The sequence below is a fragment of the Salvelinus alpinus genome, chromosome 8 (assembly GCF_045679555.1).
Source record: "Salvelinus alpinus chromosome 8, SLU_Salpinus.1, whole genome shotgun sequence".
Taxonomy (NCBI): Eukaryota; Metazoa; Chordata; class Actinopteri; order Salmoniformes; family Salmonidae; genus Salvelinus; species Salvelinus alpinus.
In genome coordinates, this window is record NC_092093.1 from 7,001,898 (window position 1) to 7,019,353 (window position 17,456).

At 41.8% G+C, this 17,456-nt stretch overlaps 1 protein-coding gene across 4 annotated transcripts in view; it reads left to right on the forward strand.

Moving 5' to 3' along the window:
- The first annotated feature begins 2,716 nt into the window (after window positions 1-2,716).
- Window positions 2,717-17,456, forward strand: part of LOC139582481 (choline/ethanolamine transporter flvcr2b-like) — a 59,177-nt gene continuing 44,437 nt past the window's right edge. For 2 of the 4 annotated variants that reach the window (XM_071412526.1, XM_071412527.1), the window contains exons 1-2: window positions 2,717-3,865; window positions 17,315-17,456. In XM_071412526.1, the coding sequence (XP_071268627.1) occupies window positions 3,260-3,865; window positions 17,315-17,456 (748 nt within the window). In that variant the 5' untranslated portion in view covers window positions 2,717-3,259. The remainder of the gene's footprint in view (window positions 3,866-17,314) is intronic. The other 2 variants (XR_011676370.1, XM_071412525.1) reach the window with 1 other exon arrangement.

Here is a 17,456-nt window from a genome sequence, read left to right on the forward strand (position 1 = left end):
GGGAGGGTTTGACCAGGGTAGGGGGGCGTTTGACCAGGGTAGGCGAGGGTTTGACCAGGGTAGGCGAGGGTTTGACCAGGGTAGGCCGTCATTGTATAATAAGAATTTGTTCTTAACTGATTTGCCTGGTTAAATACAAAATAAATAAAACAAATCTACTTATGACCACAGCTGTAAACACAATCCAGTTCAAAGTATACGACACAGATCCATAAATGGCAATAGTTTATTTGCATATAGGCCTACTGCAGCTCTGATTGGCTATGCCCATTGGTGGAAAAAGTACCCAATTGTCATACTTGAGTAAAAGTAAAGATACTGTAATAAAAATGACTAAAATAAAAGGGAAAGTCACCCAGTAAAATACTACTTGAGTAAAAATCCAAAAGTATTTGGTTTAAAATCGACTTAAGTACCAAAGTAAATGTCAGTAAATTGTAAATTTGTAAAAAAGTAAATTGTTAAAATATACTTAAGTATCAAAAGTAAAAGTATAAATAATTTCAAATTCCTTAATCAAACCATATGGCACCATTTTCTAGTTTAAAAAAAAAATGTAACGATAGCCAGGGGCACACTCCAACACTCAGACATCATTTACAGATAGCCAGGGGCACACTCCAACACTCAGACATTATTTATAGATAGCCAGGGGCACACTCCAACACTCAGACATCATTTACAGATAGCCAGGGGCACACTCCAACACTCAGACATTATTTACAGATAGCCAGGGGCACACTCCAACACTCAGACATCATTTACAGATAGCCAGGGGCCCACTCTAACACTCAGACATCATTACAGATAGCCAGGGGCACACTCCAACACTCAGACATTATTTACAGATAGCCAGGGGCCCACTCCAACACTCAGACATTATTTACAGATAGCCAGGGGCCCACTCCAACACTCAGACATTATTTACAGATAGCCAGGGGCCCACTCCAACACTCAGACATCATTTACAAATGAGGCCAGTGTTTAGTGAGTCCACCAGATCAGAGGTAGTAGGGTTGACCAGGGATGTTCTCTTGATAAGTGTGAATTAGACCATTTTCCTGTCCTGCTAAGCATTCAAAATGTAACGAGTACTTTTTTGTGTCAGAATGTAAAAAGTACATACATTCCTTTAGGAATGTAAGTGAAGTAAAAGTAAAATTAAAAGTAAAGTACAGATACCCCCAAAAATGTGTCACGACTTCTGCCGTAGTCGATGCCACTCCTTGTTCGGGCGGTGCTCGGCGGTCGACGTCACTGGTCTTCTAGCCATCATTGATCCATTTTTCATTTTCCATTGGTTTTGTCTTGTCTTCCTACACACCTGGTTTCAATCCCATTCATTACCTGTTGTGTATTTAACCTTCTGTTTCCCCTCATGTCTTTGTCAGAGATTGTTTGTTGTTCAGTTTTTTTGTGTTGGTGTGCGACGGGGTCCTTGTACTGACTTTGTTTTATTGTATTCATGGTTTTGGAGTTATGTTTTTTTTAAAGTTATTAAACTACTCCATTCCACCAAGTTTGACTCTCCTGCGCCTGACTTCCCTGCCACCTATACACACGACTCGGACACAATGACTTAAGTAGTACTTTCAAGTATTTTTACTTAAGTACTTTACACCACTGCCTATGCCCCACCAGTCTGGAGTATGTGGTGAGTCATTCACAATATAATTATATTCCTATACATTCTGCTTACAACAAAATATCTTCCATGTTTCAGAATGTTGCATTGAAAGTGGCTAAAATTGTGTTATTTCGATCACAATTGCCACAGTAAAGGGAAACATTAATAGTGTTAACTAACAGGGGAAAACTCAAGAACAGTTGATAAAGTTCAATCTCCTGCTTCTCTTTGTGGGAAGATATTTCTTCAGCACCCTGTGCGGCAGTCTCGGGGGGAGCTGTGCGGCAGTCTCGGGGGGGAGCTGTGCGGCAGTCTCGGGGGGGAGCTGTGCGGCAGTCTCGGGGGGAGCTGTGCGGCAGTCTCGGGGGGAGCTGTGCGGCAGTCTCGGGGCTACAGCGAGCCTGTTAACGCATGCAAGTTGAGGGAACATTGGGTGGAAGCCTCATGTTTTCAGACCAATGGTTGCTTTACATTTTATGAACATGTAACATGATCTGTTCTAATTCCAGTGCCATTTTCAATTATGCTATTCTATTCCAGCTCCATATTACATTTTAAACTACTGTATTGTATTCCATTTTATCTTGGGTCAGTGGATGGTGCTTTGTGGAAGTGTTTTGTGTAGCCTGTCACCAACAGCAGAAATGGCATTTTGGCATTGATAGAATCATTTTAGTCGGCAACCAAGGTCGGGATGTTCGGTTGCAAAATGTAGCTCCTCCTCCATCGTGCCCAATTTCAACACAGACGGCAGTGAGGGTTCATTGGGTAGTGGGTTGGTTGGCCCTACGTGGTGACGTAAACGGGCGTTTACATTGGACGTGCTCGTTTTGCATGGCCCGGTGGCCCGTCTCAGTGGAGTTTAAATGTTTTAAAAAAACACAGGTGTCAAACTCATTCCACGGAGGGCCGAGTGTCGGTGGGTTTGCGCTCTTCCCTTGTACTTGAGTGATGAATTAAGGTCCGTAATTAGTAAGGAATTCCTCACACCTGGTGGACTGAAATTGAAAGGGGAAAAACTAAACCTTGCAGCCCATAGGCCAAACTGTCACGCCTGTTTTAAACCATCCCATTATTGGTCCTTAAGAGAAATCTCCACCCACCCGAGACAGCTGGCCATGTAAAACCAACTGGCCCATTGATACTTCGCTCGACGCTGAACAGAATGACATCTCCATACATTATTTAAAAACAAATGTAGGACTACATTTGTTGAGTTTGAACTGCTTGTGAAAGTAGGCAACTTTTTTTTTTGTCAACTTCAGCACAACAGGAAAAAGTGCGCCTATGCAGGCTACTTGTAAATGTAGTCTGAGTGGCTTGTCTAGTTTACCCTTTGCACAGCGAATTATTTAGCGAACTGAAACTTCACATTTTCATCTCAGGGAATGCCTTTGCTTTAAACTACTTTATTTGCTAACGTGGCATCAAATAGAATGTGGTGTCGGTTGTAGTTTCTGATTGGTGAACTTCGAGAGGTGGTGTAGCTGGTTTGGCTTGTGTCCCAACTAGAGTACTGTCAAAAGATCTGGGAGCTGTCGCATAGTCAGGCTGGTCCGAACTCTCACTAAAATGTAAGAGGCATACGTGTCTGTATTGTATTCACCTGCCCGTCCTTAATTAAACTTCAACATGAGTGGCGAAAATGAAAAACCCTCCTTGGTTTATGGCGAAATCAACGACAATCAAAATGTGTTAGATCTGGAAAAAAATACAATTATGAAGTATGCCGTTGACAGCGAGGACGTGCGCATGGAGCACAAGATACGACTCCAGAACAGAGAAGATACAAACCAAACCATCAAACTATACAAGCGGCGATGGTTCATCGTGTTGCTGTTCAGCTCGTATTCTCTCTGTAACTCGTTCCAATGGATCCAGTACGGAATTATCAACAACATTTTTATGAAGTTCTACGGGGTAGATTCTTTCACTATAGATTGGATGTCTATGATATACATGTTGACTTACATTCCCTTCATATTCCCGGTCACCTGGTTACTGGATAAGAAGGGGCTCCGTGTCATTGCGCTGGTGGCTACAGCCATGAATTGCGCGGGGACTTGGATCAAAGTGACCAGTGTGAGACCCGACCTGTTCGCGGTCACCATGTTCGGACAGTTCTGCTGCTCCTTTGCGCAGGTGTTTATCCTCGGGATGCCGTCGAAGATCGCCTCGGTGTGGTTCGGATCGGAGGAGGTGTCCACCGCTTGCTCCATCGGGGTCTTCGGAAACCAGGTATGTTATGTAGTCTAAGATCCAATATATTCAAAAGTAATTGCAGATGTAGCTATTTGTTTATGTTGTCAGTCATTTTGCACTTTTTTAAATAATTAGTCACTTATCGGAATGTTAAAGATTACTCCACCCATGTGTCCATTTGGCCCAGTTGGGAATTGCGCAATGACGCAAGATTCTCAAGCCACCGCTGGCCCTATATTGGCCAGCTGGTAATCTCTCATCCTCTGCCCTCAAAGGTGAAAGGTCAATGTCATCACGTAAATATTAATTTGTTCCACTGATGAGACTGCGAGAACAGTGTACAGTGTGAGTCTAGTCACGAATTCAAGCCACCATGAATCATCTCTTTTCTCTGGGCCTGAAAGGTGAACGTCACAGGTACAGATGTATTTGTCCCACTGACCGACTGGCCTGGCCTGAGAGATCAATGTATAGGGTTATCTATACCATAGCATAATCACAGAACATAAGCCCTCAGGGCACCATAACAATTTCAATGGAATACTTTTCTATTGATGGTTGAAGTGGGAAACTAAACATTTCCATTTACTCCTCTCGAAACAAATGATCATTTGACAAGGTTCCTGTGTTGTTGAGGTTCTAAGTTTGGACGTCATGCTTGCTTCTTCATTCCGTGCTGTGTTTGAGATCCATAGGTGCTGAATAAGGGATTCTCATATCTCTTTATAACGCACGTGCGGGAACACTCAAAGTAGCACTGGAGTGAGAGACTCACAAAGCTGTGTGAGGAAGACGAGACGTTTCTGAGGACCAGTCCAAAAAAGACATGGGCCTAAGAGACACTCCATAGGCCTAACCTTCTTGTTACAGGGAAGTCGACATCTCAGCGTAACACTTCTAAAGGATATGAATCTACAGTAGGCCTATTTACATGTTTAAAAAAACATATAACCTGACATTGTTATGTTACAGCGAAGTTGACATTTCATATTTCAGCCTATTGCTGTACAAGGCCCCATATAGAGGCTATATACCTTGCCTTTGGAAAGTGTTCGTACCCCCTGACTTTTTCCGCATTGTTACATTACAGCCTTATCCTAAAATTGCTGGGGATTCGTAAAAAATAAATAAATATCTATGCACAATACCCCATAATGACAAAGCGAAAACAGTAAAGAAAAGAAAAACAAATCAAAAAAAAAAAAACGACCTTATTTCCATAAGTATTCAGACCCTTTGCTATGAGACATGAAATTGAGCTCAGGTGCATCCTGTTTCCATTGATCATCCATGAGATGTTTCTACCACTTAGTTGGAGTCCACCTGTGGTAAATTCAATTGATTGGACATGATTTGGAAAGGCACACACCTGTCTATATAAGATCCCACAGTTGACAGTGCATGTCAGAGCAAAGACCAAGCCATGAGGTTGAAGGAATTGTCCGTAGAGCTCCAGGACAGGATAGTGTCGAGGCACAGATCTGGAGAAGGACACCAAAACATGTCTGCAGCATTGAAGGTCTCCAAGAACACCATGGCATCCAATCCATCATTCTTAAATGGAAGAAGTTTGGAACCACCAAGACTCTTCCTAGAGCTGGCTGCCCAGCCAAACTGAGCGATCTGGGGAGAAGGTCACCTCCCTGACCAAGGCCCAAGAACCTGATGGTCACTCTGACAGAGTTCCTCTGTGGACATGGGAGAACCTTCCATAAGGGCAACCATCTCTGCAGCACTCCACCAATCAGGCCTTTATGGTAGGGTGGCCAGACGGAAGCCACTCCCTCCACAATCACCTGACCTCAACCCAATTGAGATGGTTTGGGATGAGATGGACTGCAGAATGAAGGAAAAGCAGCCAACCAGTGCTCAGCATATATGGGAACTCCTTCAAGACTGTTGGAAAAGCATTCCTCATGAAGCTGGTTGAGAGAATGCCAAGAGTATGCAAACCTGTCAAGGCAAAGAGTGGCTATTTTGAAGGATCTCAAATATAAAATATATTTTGATTTAACACTTATGGAATCATATAGTAACCAAATGTGTTATTTCATAGTTTTGAAGTCTTCACTATTCTTATTATAAAGGAAAACCCTTGAATGAGTAGTTGTCTAAACTTTTTACTGTGTTGTGTAGTGTATATATATTTATATAAATATATATACTACACAATCTGACTAAAACCCAGATGAGAGCATAGTACTTATTCACAGTTGAGTTTCTCTAAGGAAGTGTACACATCAGTGTAGGCTAAGGAAGTGTACACATCAGTGTAGGCTAAGTTATTCAGCTAATATGGTAATATGTTAGGCAAATGGACTGGAACACCAGCTATAGCTAACTACTGAGTTGTTGCACATTAACAGAGTTGTCTTAATTCATCACATGTTGACTTGAAACACACAGAGTAATTTAACCTCTGACCTCTAGCTGGTGTTCATGGAGACTTTGCTTCTCGCATCAGATTGTTATTTTCATAAGTATTGTTTTGGTTTTTCTTTTCTTTTCTTATTCCTAGTTAGTGATAACACTCATTTTCAGGCCCACAAATTAACTTTGAGACTGGTAATTAAAGAATGAGACGTGTTTTCTCTCTTATTTCACGTTATCCCATTGTTACCGCGCAACAAGGTGTCTCAGATGTGCCGGTGCCTTTTCCAAATAACGAAGTGTAAAAAGAAAATAATCAGGACACTGCATTCTCTTAAGTTATCATGAATTAATTCCCACGCACCGCAACAAGTAACCTCAGATCAAGTTCTTTCCCTATTATTTTAAAAAATATATAAAGTTTACATATCCTATGAAGGCTAAGTTCTTCAGCCAGTATGGAAATGTATTAACCAAATGGGGTGAATCTCTGAGGCCCAACTCTTCATGTGAAACTACTCAGAGTTGTCTTAGTTTAGCTGAAAAACATTCCTTACCTCCAGGAGATTTAACGGGGGATTATCTAGCAAAAAATCTACAAGGGTGCACTCTGTTTCCCTATAGATCTGATAGGGGAGACCGGGGTTGGTTGTCACTTTTTACTCGCCTGTGTATTTCTCAGCACCAGTATCTTACAATACTATTTTCAATATCAGGAGAAAGACCAAGGTCTTAGGTTGAAATAGGGACCCTTTTTTTTAATCCTCTTTCATTCTAACATGGTTATATAGGGATTTAAGCCATCAAACACACTGTCCACTTGTGACAACGAGCTCCATCCCGTGGTTGGATGTCACACAGTATGAGCGTGGTTGTCAGTGTTTGCCTATGAGAACTTCTTTTTTAGCAACAATTGAAGCAATTTACAAAGCTGTAGAAAAAGTAAAGTCTTTGTTTATTGAACAGTATTTCTAACATAATAAATTCAACATACAGTTGACGTCGGAAGTTTTACATACACCTTAGCCAAATACATTTGAACTCAGTTTTTCACAATTCCTGACATTTAATCCTAGTAAAAATCCCCTGTCTTAGGTCAGTTAGGATCGCCACTTTATTTTAAGAATGTGAAATGTCAGAATAATAGAGAATTATTTATTTCAGCTTTTATTTCTTTCATCACATTTCCAGTGGGCCAGAAGTTTACATACACTCAACTAGTATTTCGTAGTATCGCCTTTAAATTGTTTAACTTGGGTCAAATGTTTTGGGTAGCCTTCCACAAGCTTCCCACAAGTTGGGTGAGTTTTGGCCCATTCCTCCTGACAGAGCTTGTGTAACTGAGTCCGGTTTGTAGGCCTCCTTGCTCGAACACGCTTTTTCAGTTCTGTCCACAAATTTTCTGTAGGATTCAGGTCAGGGCGTTGTGATGGCCACTGCAATACCTTGGCTTTGTTGTCCTTAAGCCTTTTTGCCACAACTTTGGAAGTATGCTTGGGGTCATTGTCCATTTGGAAGACCAATTTGCGACCGAGCTTTAACTTCCTGACTGATGTCTTGATGTTGCTTCAATATATCCACACAATTTCCCTTCCTCATGATGCCATCTATTTTGTGAAGTTCACCGGTCCCTCCTGCAGCAAAGCACCACCACAACATGATGCTGCCACTCCTGTGCTTCACGGTTGGGATGGTGTTCTTCGGCTTTCAAAACGCCCCCTTTTTCCTTCAAACATAATGATGGTCATTGTGGCCAAACAGTTCTATTTTTGTTTCATCAGACCAGAGGACATTTCTCCAAAAAGTACGATCTTTGTCCCCACATGCAGTTGCAAGCCGTAGTCTGGCTTTTTTGGCAGTTTTGGAGCAGTGGCTTATTCCTTGCTGAGGCCTTTCAGGATATGTCGATATAGGACTCGTTTTTATTGTGGGTATAGATTGTTATCTGTTTCCAGCATTTTCACATGGTCCTTTGCTGTTCTGGGATTGATTTGCACTTCGCACTAAAGTACGTTCATCTCTAGGAGACACATTCTGACGGCTGCATGGTCCCATGGTGTTTATACTGCGTACTATTGTTTGTACAGATGAACATGGTACCTTCAGGTGTTTGGAAATTGCTCCCAAGGACGAACCAGACTTGTGGAGGTCTTGGCTGATTTTCTTTAGATTTTCCCAAGCAAAGAGGCACTGAGTTTGACGGTAAAGGCTCAAAATACATCCACAGGTACACCTTCAATTGACTCAGGCTAATTGACATCATTTATCAGAAGCTTCTAAAGCCATGACATAATTCTGGAATTTTCCAAGCTGTTTAAAGGCAGTCAACTTAGAGTATGTAAACTTTTGATCCACTGGAATTGTGATGCAGTGAAATAATCTGTCTGTAAGCAATTGTTGGAAAAATTTAATTGTCATGCACAAAGATGTCCTAACCGACTTGCCAAAACTGTAGTTAACAAGGAATTTGTGGAGTGGTTGAAAAAGCGAGTTTTTTAATGACTCCAACCTAAGTGTATGTAAACTTCTGACTTCAACTGTAAACTGTGGAACACTGAGACCCTTGGACATCAAAAGTTTGAATAATTAAACAATATTTCTAGTTTTGAAAATGTGGGAATGGTCTGTGGACACTTAAGGGACAGTCATGTCGAGTGTTTCATTTGGTGACCTCATGAAGGACAGGAAACACAACTGTATCTCTTAAAGTGTACATTTTCCAGCTGTTAGGTTTACATCTAGATGTTGGATAAAATGATGCAATATGAAACTATTTGTGAGAAGATGTAATGTGTTGTAGGCCTTCTAAATGAGGAACTTGTTAAGATGTAAAGTTGTAACTCGTCAGTGGTCACGCCCCCGTGAGGCCAGCTATTACATCAGGCGTCATGGAATTGCCACTTTTTCCCACAGAGTTTAAAACCTACTTCCTACAAAATTTACATTAAGTCAGAACGCCGAGATTGAGTCCCCACGTTGGAATGGCTACAATTCTATAGGCCATCAGACTAGAAAACATGCAGCTAACGCTACATGTGAAATGGTTAAGAACTACAACTCTATTGGCCACGGAGACCATGCAGCGTTGGCTACACGGCAGGAAATGGTTGAACTGACTATCGATCACTATAGAGTAAGAGCAAATCCTAGACAGAATTACTAGACTGCTGCTGGAAATTACGTAAATCTAGTACGAGAATATCGACAACCGCGGAGGCATCTAATCTATGCAACGACCATCTGTACGCCTGACGTATCCAATACAACAGACACTATCCAGAGCCGATGAGAAAGCGATAACTACGAAAGACATTGTGACTTCTGGGGAAGTTAACCAGATCCTCTGAACTGACTCCAGCAGACGGACCGGCGATTCCAACAGACAATGACATACATTTACGCCTGTATACATTGCAATTATTTTCGAATGAGCGGCTGTTCATGTGAAGTGCTAATCAAAGGATTAGCACTTCAATTAATATAATTCTCAATTGTGTGTAGTGAATCCATTTAGTCTTTCCCGCTCTTTTTCTGTTCCACCCCTTTCCATTGTCTTCCAAGCTGTCATACCAGTTTAGCCCACTAGGGTCTTATCAATACGTTGTTAGTAACCAATATCTACTGTTTATGTATCTGTGGTTAGTTAGTAAATAAATAATTAAGCCAATTTGTATATAGCTGATTCATCATTTATGCTAGGGTTCGTGCAGATATCCAAAGTATGCGACGTTCAGTAATGAGAACTGATGAGGGAATATTGATACGTTAATGGAAGACTAATTGTTAAGATATGAAAATATCTGTGGAGTCAATTCAGAACTAGACTCTATATACATTTTCCCGTGGTGCCCCAACTTCTTAGTCAATTAAAGTCAACGTGAGTAAACTAATCCATATAATAATAATTACAGAATTGATTTGATAAAATAAGTCTTCACATTTAATGATAGTCAGACACGACAAGGTGTTCTAAAACTTTGCTTTGATAGTCGTTTTTACAATTTGTCGTATCAATGCTTAATAAAAAAAACAGTAACCATCTGATATTTGAATTAACATTTTATAATTTGATAAAGAGAAAAGTAAAGCTGTTAACAATTTTGGTTAACTAAATAGTTTTTGTTAAACATTGATTGCTTTTTCAAGTGTGTGTGTGAGAATGTTGCTTACTCAGTCGTTGTCAATTGACAGCATTTTGGCCAACAGGTCCGGATTGGACCATACCTGAAGGAATCTTAAAGGTTCGTTTCACAATTTTGGACCACACATTATTGGGCTCCTGAGTGGCGCAGCGGTCTAAGGCACTGCATCTCAGTGCAAGAGGCGTCACTACAGACCCTGGCTTAAATCCAGGCTGGATCACATCCGGCTCATGATTGGGAGTCCCATAGGGCGCCGCACAATGGCCCCAGCATCGTCCGGGTTTGACCGGGGTAGGCTGTCGTTGTAAATAAGAATTTGTTCTTAACTGACTTGCCTAGTTAAATAAAGGTTACATTTTAAAATAAATTAAGATACAGTAGAGCACAGCTGAGTACAATGCAGTAATGTAGTGTGTATTCAGTACTGTATCCTACTGTACTATACTGAATGAAACCCTACTGTACTCTGATTGCAACTGCACTGTACTCTAATATACAATAGAGTTAAAATCAGCTGTACTGTATTTAACTGAATCAAACTGTACTGTGTTGTCCCAAAAATTATTCTAAGTGTCTTTCCAACGTCCTCTAGCTTACTGGGTACATTGTTACAATGGGGTTGATTGTGACAACCAGCCCTCTAATGCTAGTTAGCATTAGTTAGTAAGATGCTCGATGGCACATGGCTTGACCTAAACTTAAATAGGCTTGAAATAAAGCTGTCCCTTTCCTCTTTTCAATAAAAGTAATTGTTTATGGATACTCCCAACATACAACTACTTATTAAATAAATAGCAAACATATGAATATTTACTTTAACCCATGAGGAAATCTATTCCTCTCTCCTCAATGTTTTGTGATTCTGAATTGACCACATTGATGACCTCTTATACAGAACACTTTTCTTTTATGTTTTTATTTTATCTTGATATTATTCTCCAAATTATATTATTATTCTCTAAATTATATATATTTTGGGGGGAGGGATTGAGAACTCAAATAGGCTGTAACTACTTTAGAAGCACATGTTGTGCCCTAAAAAATGAATATGTAAATGTACTGAACAAAAATATAAACCAATTTCCGAAGATTTTAGAGTTACAGTTAATATAAAGAAATCCGTCAATTGAAATAAATTCGTTAGGCCCTAATCTATGGATTCCACATGACTGGGCAGGGGCACAGCCATGGGTGGGCCTGGGAGGGGAGGGCCCACTTGGGAGCCAGACCCAGACGTCCAGAATGATTTTTTTCCCCACAAAAGGGGTTTATTACAGACTGACATTTCATCAGCTGTCCGGGTGGCTGGTCTGACGACCCTGCAGGTGAAGAAGCCGGATGTGGAGTTCCTGGGCTGGCGTGGTTACACGTGGTCTGCGGTTTTGAGGCTGGTTTGAGGTACTGCCAAACTCTCAAACAAAATTGGAGGGATGATAAAGAAATTAACATAATTCTCTGGCAACTGCTCTAGTGGACATTCCTGCAGTCAGCATGTCAATTCTGACTTATGTGGCATTGTGTTGTGAGACAACTGCACATTTTAGGGTCCTTTTGTCCCCAACCTGATGCCTACCTAATTATTATTTTCAAAATCAGTAAGTAATCAAGTTTATTTTATTTATTTTTTATATAGCCCTTCGTACATCGGCTAATAGTAGAGCCTTAAATAGATAAGTTAACTTGTCCGTGAGAGATTTACACGGTTATCAAAACGTCACGCCAGGGTGAGCCTCCACACAACACAGCCCTTTAATAAAATCCCCTATGGGGAAAAATGAATGGTGGAAAAACGATTGGAGCCGTTTCCCTGTTTTGACCACTAGGTTTTATGGGTATTATGACTCATACTGTGCTCCTCTATTGCAGCCAGCATTTGTAGGTCAAAGTAACAACTCAAATTAACACATCCCTCAGAAAAACGAATCATAACTCAAACTGCACATCGCTAATCTATGATCATTGATCTCCTTAAGAAGCTATCTTTCTGTCTGTGCCCTCAAATGTTTGGATATACTAGTAAAGTTAACAAGGTGTTAGCTAGCTAGCCAATGAGGTAACATGCTCTAAAGTGTAAAAAATAAAAAAAGGTTAACAACGTCGATGTGCGAGTAGTTTTAGAACTGCCCACAACATGGTTTATGGATGGAAAAAGCGTTCTCGGCGATCCTCCTATTGGAAGATAAAAAGTATTGCGCCGGTAATATGGGACAGATCTTTTTTTGCTAGAAGCAAGTTGTTTTCACTGTAGTAATGGGTACTTTGAAACAACGGTACAGCGAGCCCTTATCATTAAAACATTTTTTATTTTCATAGTCGCACAGTGCTCCCAAAATATAACTCCTCGTCGCACTGCTAAATATTTTTGTCGTATGCTCCCTCATCCCCTCAATTAGAGCCCTGAGAACACATCCAAATAAATTATAGATTTCACAATTATTTTCTTAAATGATTGATCAACACAGATACTTAAGGTACTTGTTATGTTGTCTGGTCCTCCCACTGTGACTTGGTGGCTACATGGTGCTGAATGTGCATGGTGATGAGCCTGATTTCTCCTTTCCAGTAAATATCAATGGTCTTCATTTTGTGACATGATGATTGGTGCTTAGCTGCCAATTTAACAAATGAAAAATGATCTTACTCTGAAATCCATCTCATCCATATAAACCTAACCTGTCCAGTGTCCACTATCAGCCAACTGCAAGTGGTCTTGGATCGTTAGTATTTTAAATAGCTAGAGAGTTAGAGTTGGGTTGAATAGGTCACAGTGGCAAGAACTCTGTGACATCATCCGCTTTCTGAATAGAATGTGTGTTTTTACTCTTTGGACCAAGGGTCACATGTTGTATCTAATCGGCATTGAGCTAATCCACGAGCTCCAAGTCCACTAGTGAGTGGATATTTGATCCCCTGAACGGGTGACGGTCCCAAAGCATAAAGATGTATCATTTGATCCTTATCCACCACAGAGTATTTCCAACTGCCTTTACACTGTCGGCTGGGAAAGCGTCTGATGTCGGTCATTTAAAGCTATCAGCTAAAATCAATTCAAATCACATGCTTGGTCAACAACGGGTGTAGATTAACAGTGAAACGCTTACTGACGGCTCTTCCCAACAACGCAGAGAGAAAAAATAGAAAAATAGGTGTTGCAGACTAACAGTGGGTGTTGCTCAAAATGCGGACTACCACGCTTCAACCTCGCAAATTGGAGCAGGAGTCCAAATCAAAGTATTCCAAACGGAGCACGGCGGGCACTCCTTGAATAAGTACTCTGTTTGAACATATTTTGAAGCACGCATTCGATGGAAGCTTCAAAGGAAAGTATGCAAAGAAATATGATGCAACCACGTAAAAAATGTACGCAACATTTCTTGAAATTGTCGGCCATTATTTGAGCTGAAGCGAGATAAAATACACTCCGACTGAATGAATGAAATGTTGCCGATTTTGACATCTCATTTGTTGCCTGACTACAATATCGTGTCTAGATACATTAATAAATACATGCCGTGTTATTTTTGCCATGTTTACCTGCCTACGTACCATAGATCATAAGTCAATAGTGCTGACTGTCTAGCTACTACAGTCGTGGCCAAAAGTTGAGAATAACACAAATTAATTTTCAGTCTGCTGCCTCAGTATGTATGACGGTAATTTGCATATACTCCAGAATGTTATGAAGAGTGATCAGATGAATTGCAATTAATTGCAAAGTCCCTCTTTGCCATGCAAATGAACTGAATCCCCCAAAAAACATTTCCACTGCATTTCAGCCCTGCCACAAAAGGACCAGCTGACATGTCAGTGACTCTATCGTTAACACAAGTGTCAGTGTTGACGAGGACAAGGCTGGAGATCACTGTCATGCTGATTGAGTTCGAAAAACAGACTAGAAGCTTCAAAAGGAGAGTGGTGCTTGGAATCATTGTTCTTCCTCTGTCAACCATGGTTACCTGCAAGGAAACATGTGCCGTCATCATTGCTTTGCACAAAAAGGGCTTCACAGGCAAGGATATTGCTGCAAGTAAGATAGCACCTAAATCAACCATTTATCGGATCATCAAGATCTTCAAGGAGAGCGGTTCAAACGTTGTAAAGAAGGCTTCAGGGCGCCCAAGATGGATCAGCAAGCGCCAGGACCGTCTCCTAAAGTTGATTCAGCTGCGGAATCGGCACCACCAGTACAGAGCTTGCTCAGGAATGGGAGCAGGTAGGTGTGAGTGCATCTGCACGCACAGTGAGGCGAGGACTTTGAGGATGGCCTGGTGTCAAGAAGGGCAGCAAAGAAGCCACTTCTCTCCAGGACAAACATCAGGGACAGACTGATATTCTGCAAAAGGTACAGGGATTGGACTGCTGAGGACTGGGGTAAAGTCATTTTCTCTGAATCCCCTTTCTGATTGTTTGGGGCATCCGGGAAAAAGCTTGTCCGGAGAAGACAAGGTGAGCGCTACATCAGTCCTGTGTCATGCCAACAGTAAAGCATCCTGAGACCATTCATGTGTGGGGTTGCTTCTCAACCAAGGGAGTGGGCTGACTCAATTTTGCCTAAGAACACAGCCATGAATAAAGAATGGTACCAACACATCCTCCGAGAGCAACTTCTCCCAACCATCCAGGAACAGTTTGGTGACGAACAATGCCTTTTCCAGCATGATGGAGCACCTTACCATAAGGCAAAAGTGATAACTAAGTGGCTCTGGGAACAAAACATAGATATTTTGGGTCCATGGCCAGGAAACTCCCCAGACCTTAATCCCATTGAGAACTTGTGGTCAATCCTCAGGAGGCGGGTGGACAAACAAAAACCCACTAACTCCAAGCATTGATTATGTAAGAATGGGCTGCCATCAGTCAGGATGTGGCCCAGAAGTTAATTGACAGCATGCCAGGGCAGATTCCAGAGGTCTTGAAAAAGAAGGGTGAACACTGCAAATATTGACTCTTTGCATCAACTTCATGTAATTGTCAAAAGCCTTTGACACTTATGAAATGCTTGTAATTATACTTCAATATTCCATAGTAGCATCTGACAAATATAAAGACACTGAAGCAGCAAACTTTGTGGAAATTAATATTTGTGCCATTCTCAACTTTTGGCCACGACGGTAGTTGCAAATAAAATAAATACAGGCTTAATATTTATTTATTTTTGGGGGGCTTGCCTGTTTTGCATGTTATTTTGGCATTAATACATGTCACGTCAATTTGCATTTGGTACCTTGGGTCTGGTGTTAGCACCAACTCACGAAACCCCCGTTTCTCCACCGTGTAAATTGGGGACATGTCTTTGCAGATGTAAGTTGCAACGGCAGCTGTTAACTCCTTCCATCTTCGTGATTCTTTGCCATATGGTGGTGCCGCGGGCAAAAGCCTCATGCAACGTCTGTGTCGGGTTTGTTTAGAGCACTCGACTGTACTTTTTTGGGTCTCACTCATAGACTCTCATCCGTACTGTTTCACATGATTCTTGCGTAGGTGGTTTGAGCCTGTCGGGACCGGCCTGCGGCATATTTTGCAGAGGTCGGTTTTTGGTCCGTGTCAGACTTTTCATACCCAAACCTCGTCCATGCGACCGAAGTAGCCCCTCTTTTAGGTACGGGCTCTGTGTCTCCGTGCTCTGTGTCACGCTCACTCCATGTTTGTGTTGCAAATTTCCTTCCACACGACTTTCTCCATTCAACTACCTGTTGCTGACTTGCTGTTCAAGATGCACACTACATGGCCAAAAGTATGTGGGCTCTCTTTCAAATTAGTGGATTTGGCTATTTCAGCCACACCCGTTGCTTACAGGTGTATAAAATCGAGCACACAGCCATGCAATCTCCATAGACAAACATTGACAGTAGATTGGCCTCACTGAAGAGCTCTGATTTTCATAATGGCACCATCATAGGATGCCATCTTTCCAACAAGTCAGTTCACCAACTTTCTGCCCTTCTATTGCTGCCCCGGTCAACTGTAAGTGCTGTTATTGTAAAGTGGAAACGTCTACGAGCAACAACGGTTCTGCTGTGAAGTGGTAGACCACACAAGCTCACAGGACCACCGAGTGCAGAAGCGTGTAACAATGGTCTGTCCTCGGTTGAAACTCACTACCGAGTTCCAAACTGCCTCTGGAAGCAAAATTAGCGCAACTGTTCGTCTGGAGCTTCATGAAATGGGTTTTCATGACCGAGCAGCCGCACAGATCACCATGCGTAATGCCAAGCGTTGGCTGGAGTGGTGTTAAGCTCTCTGCCATTGGACTTTGGCGCAATGGAAATGGTTTACTGGAGTGACGAATCACGCTTTTACCATCTGTCAGTCCGATGGACGAATTTGGGTTTGTCGGATGCCAGGAGAACACTAGCTGCCCGAATGCGTAGTGCCAATTGTAAAGTTCAGTGGAAGAGGAATAATGGGCTGTTTTTCATGGTTCAGGCTAAGCCCCTTAGTTCCAGTGAAGGGAAATCTTAACGCTACAGCATACAATGACATTCTAGATGGTTCTGTGCTTCCAACTTTGTGGCAACAGTTTGGGGAAGGTCCTTTACGGTTTCAGCATGACAACACCCCCGTGCACAAAGCAAGGTCCATACAGAAATGGTTTGTTCGAGATCGGTGTAGAAGAACTTGACTGGCCTGGACAGAGCCCTGACCTCAACTCCATCGAAGACCATTTGGGATGAATTGGAACGCAGACTGCGAGCCAGGCCTAATCGCTCAACGTGTACAGTATGTGTTGGTCATAGAGTCTCTATGGTTACATCACTTTGTGGTTTTCAAAAACTAGACGGCACTTCTGGACATTTTTGAAGGGATGGACCAACATGCACTGTGAATAATCAAGTTTGAGCCAGGTTAATTTTACACTAGTGCTACTGTAACTAGAGTGAATGAAAAGCTGTCTGTCTGCCACATGCATCGCCACTATACATGTTTGTGTTTATCTGTTTTTAAAGCTGTACTGTCTTGTCTTCTCTTCCAGTTGGGTATAGCCATTGGGTTCCTGGTCCCTCCCATCCTGGTGCCTAACGGTGAGGACATGGATCAGCTGGCCTATGACATCAGTATCATGTTCTACATCACAGCAGGAGTTGCTACTCTGCTCTTCATACTGGTCGTCATGG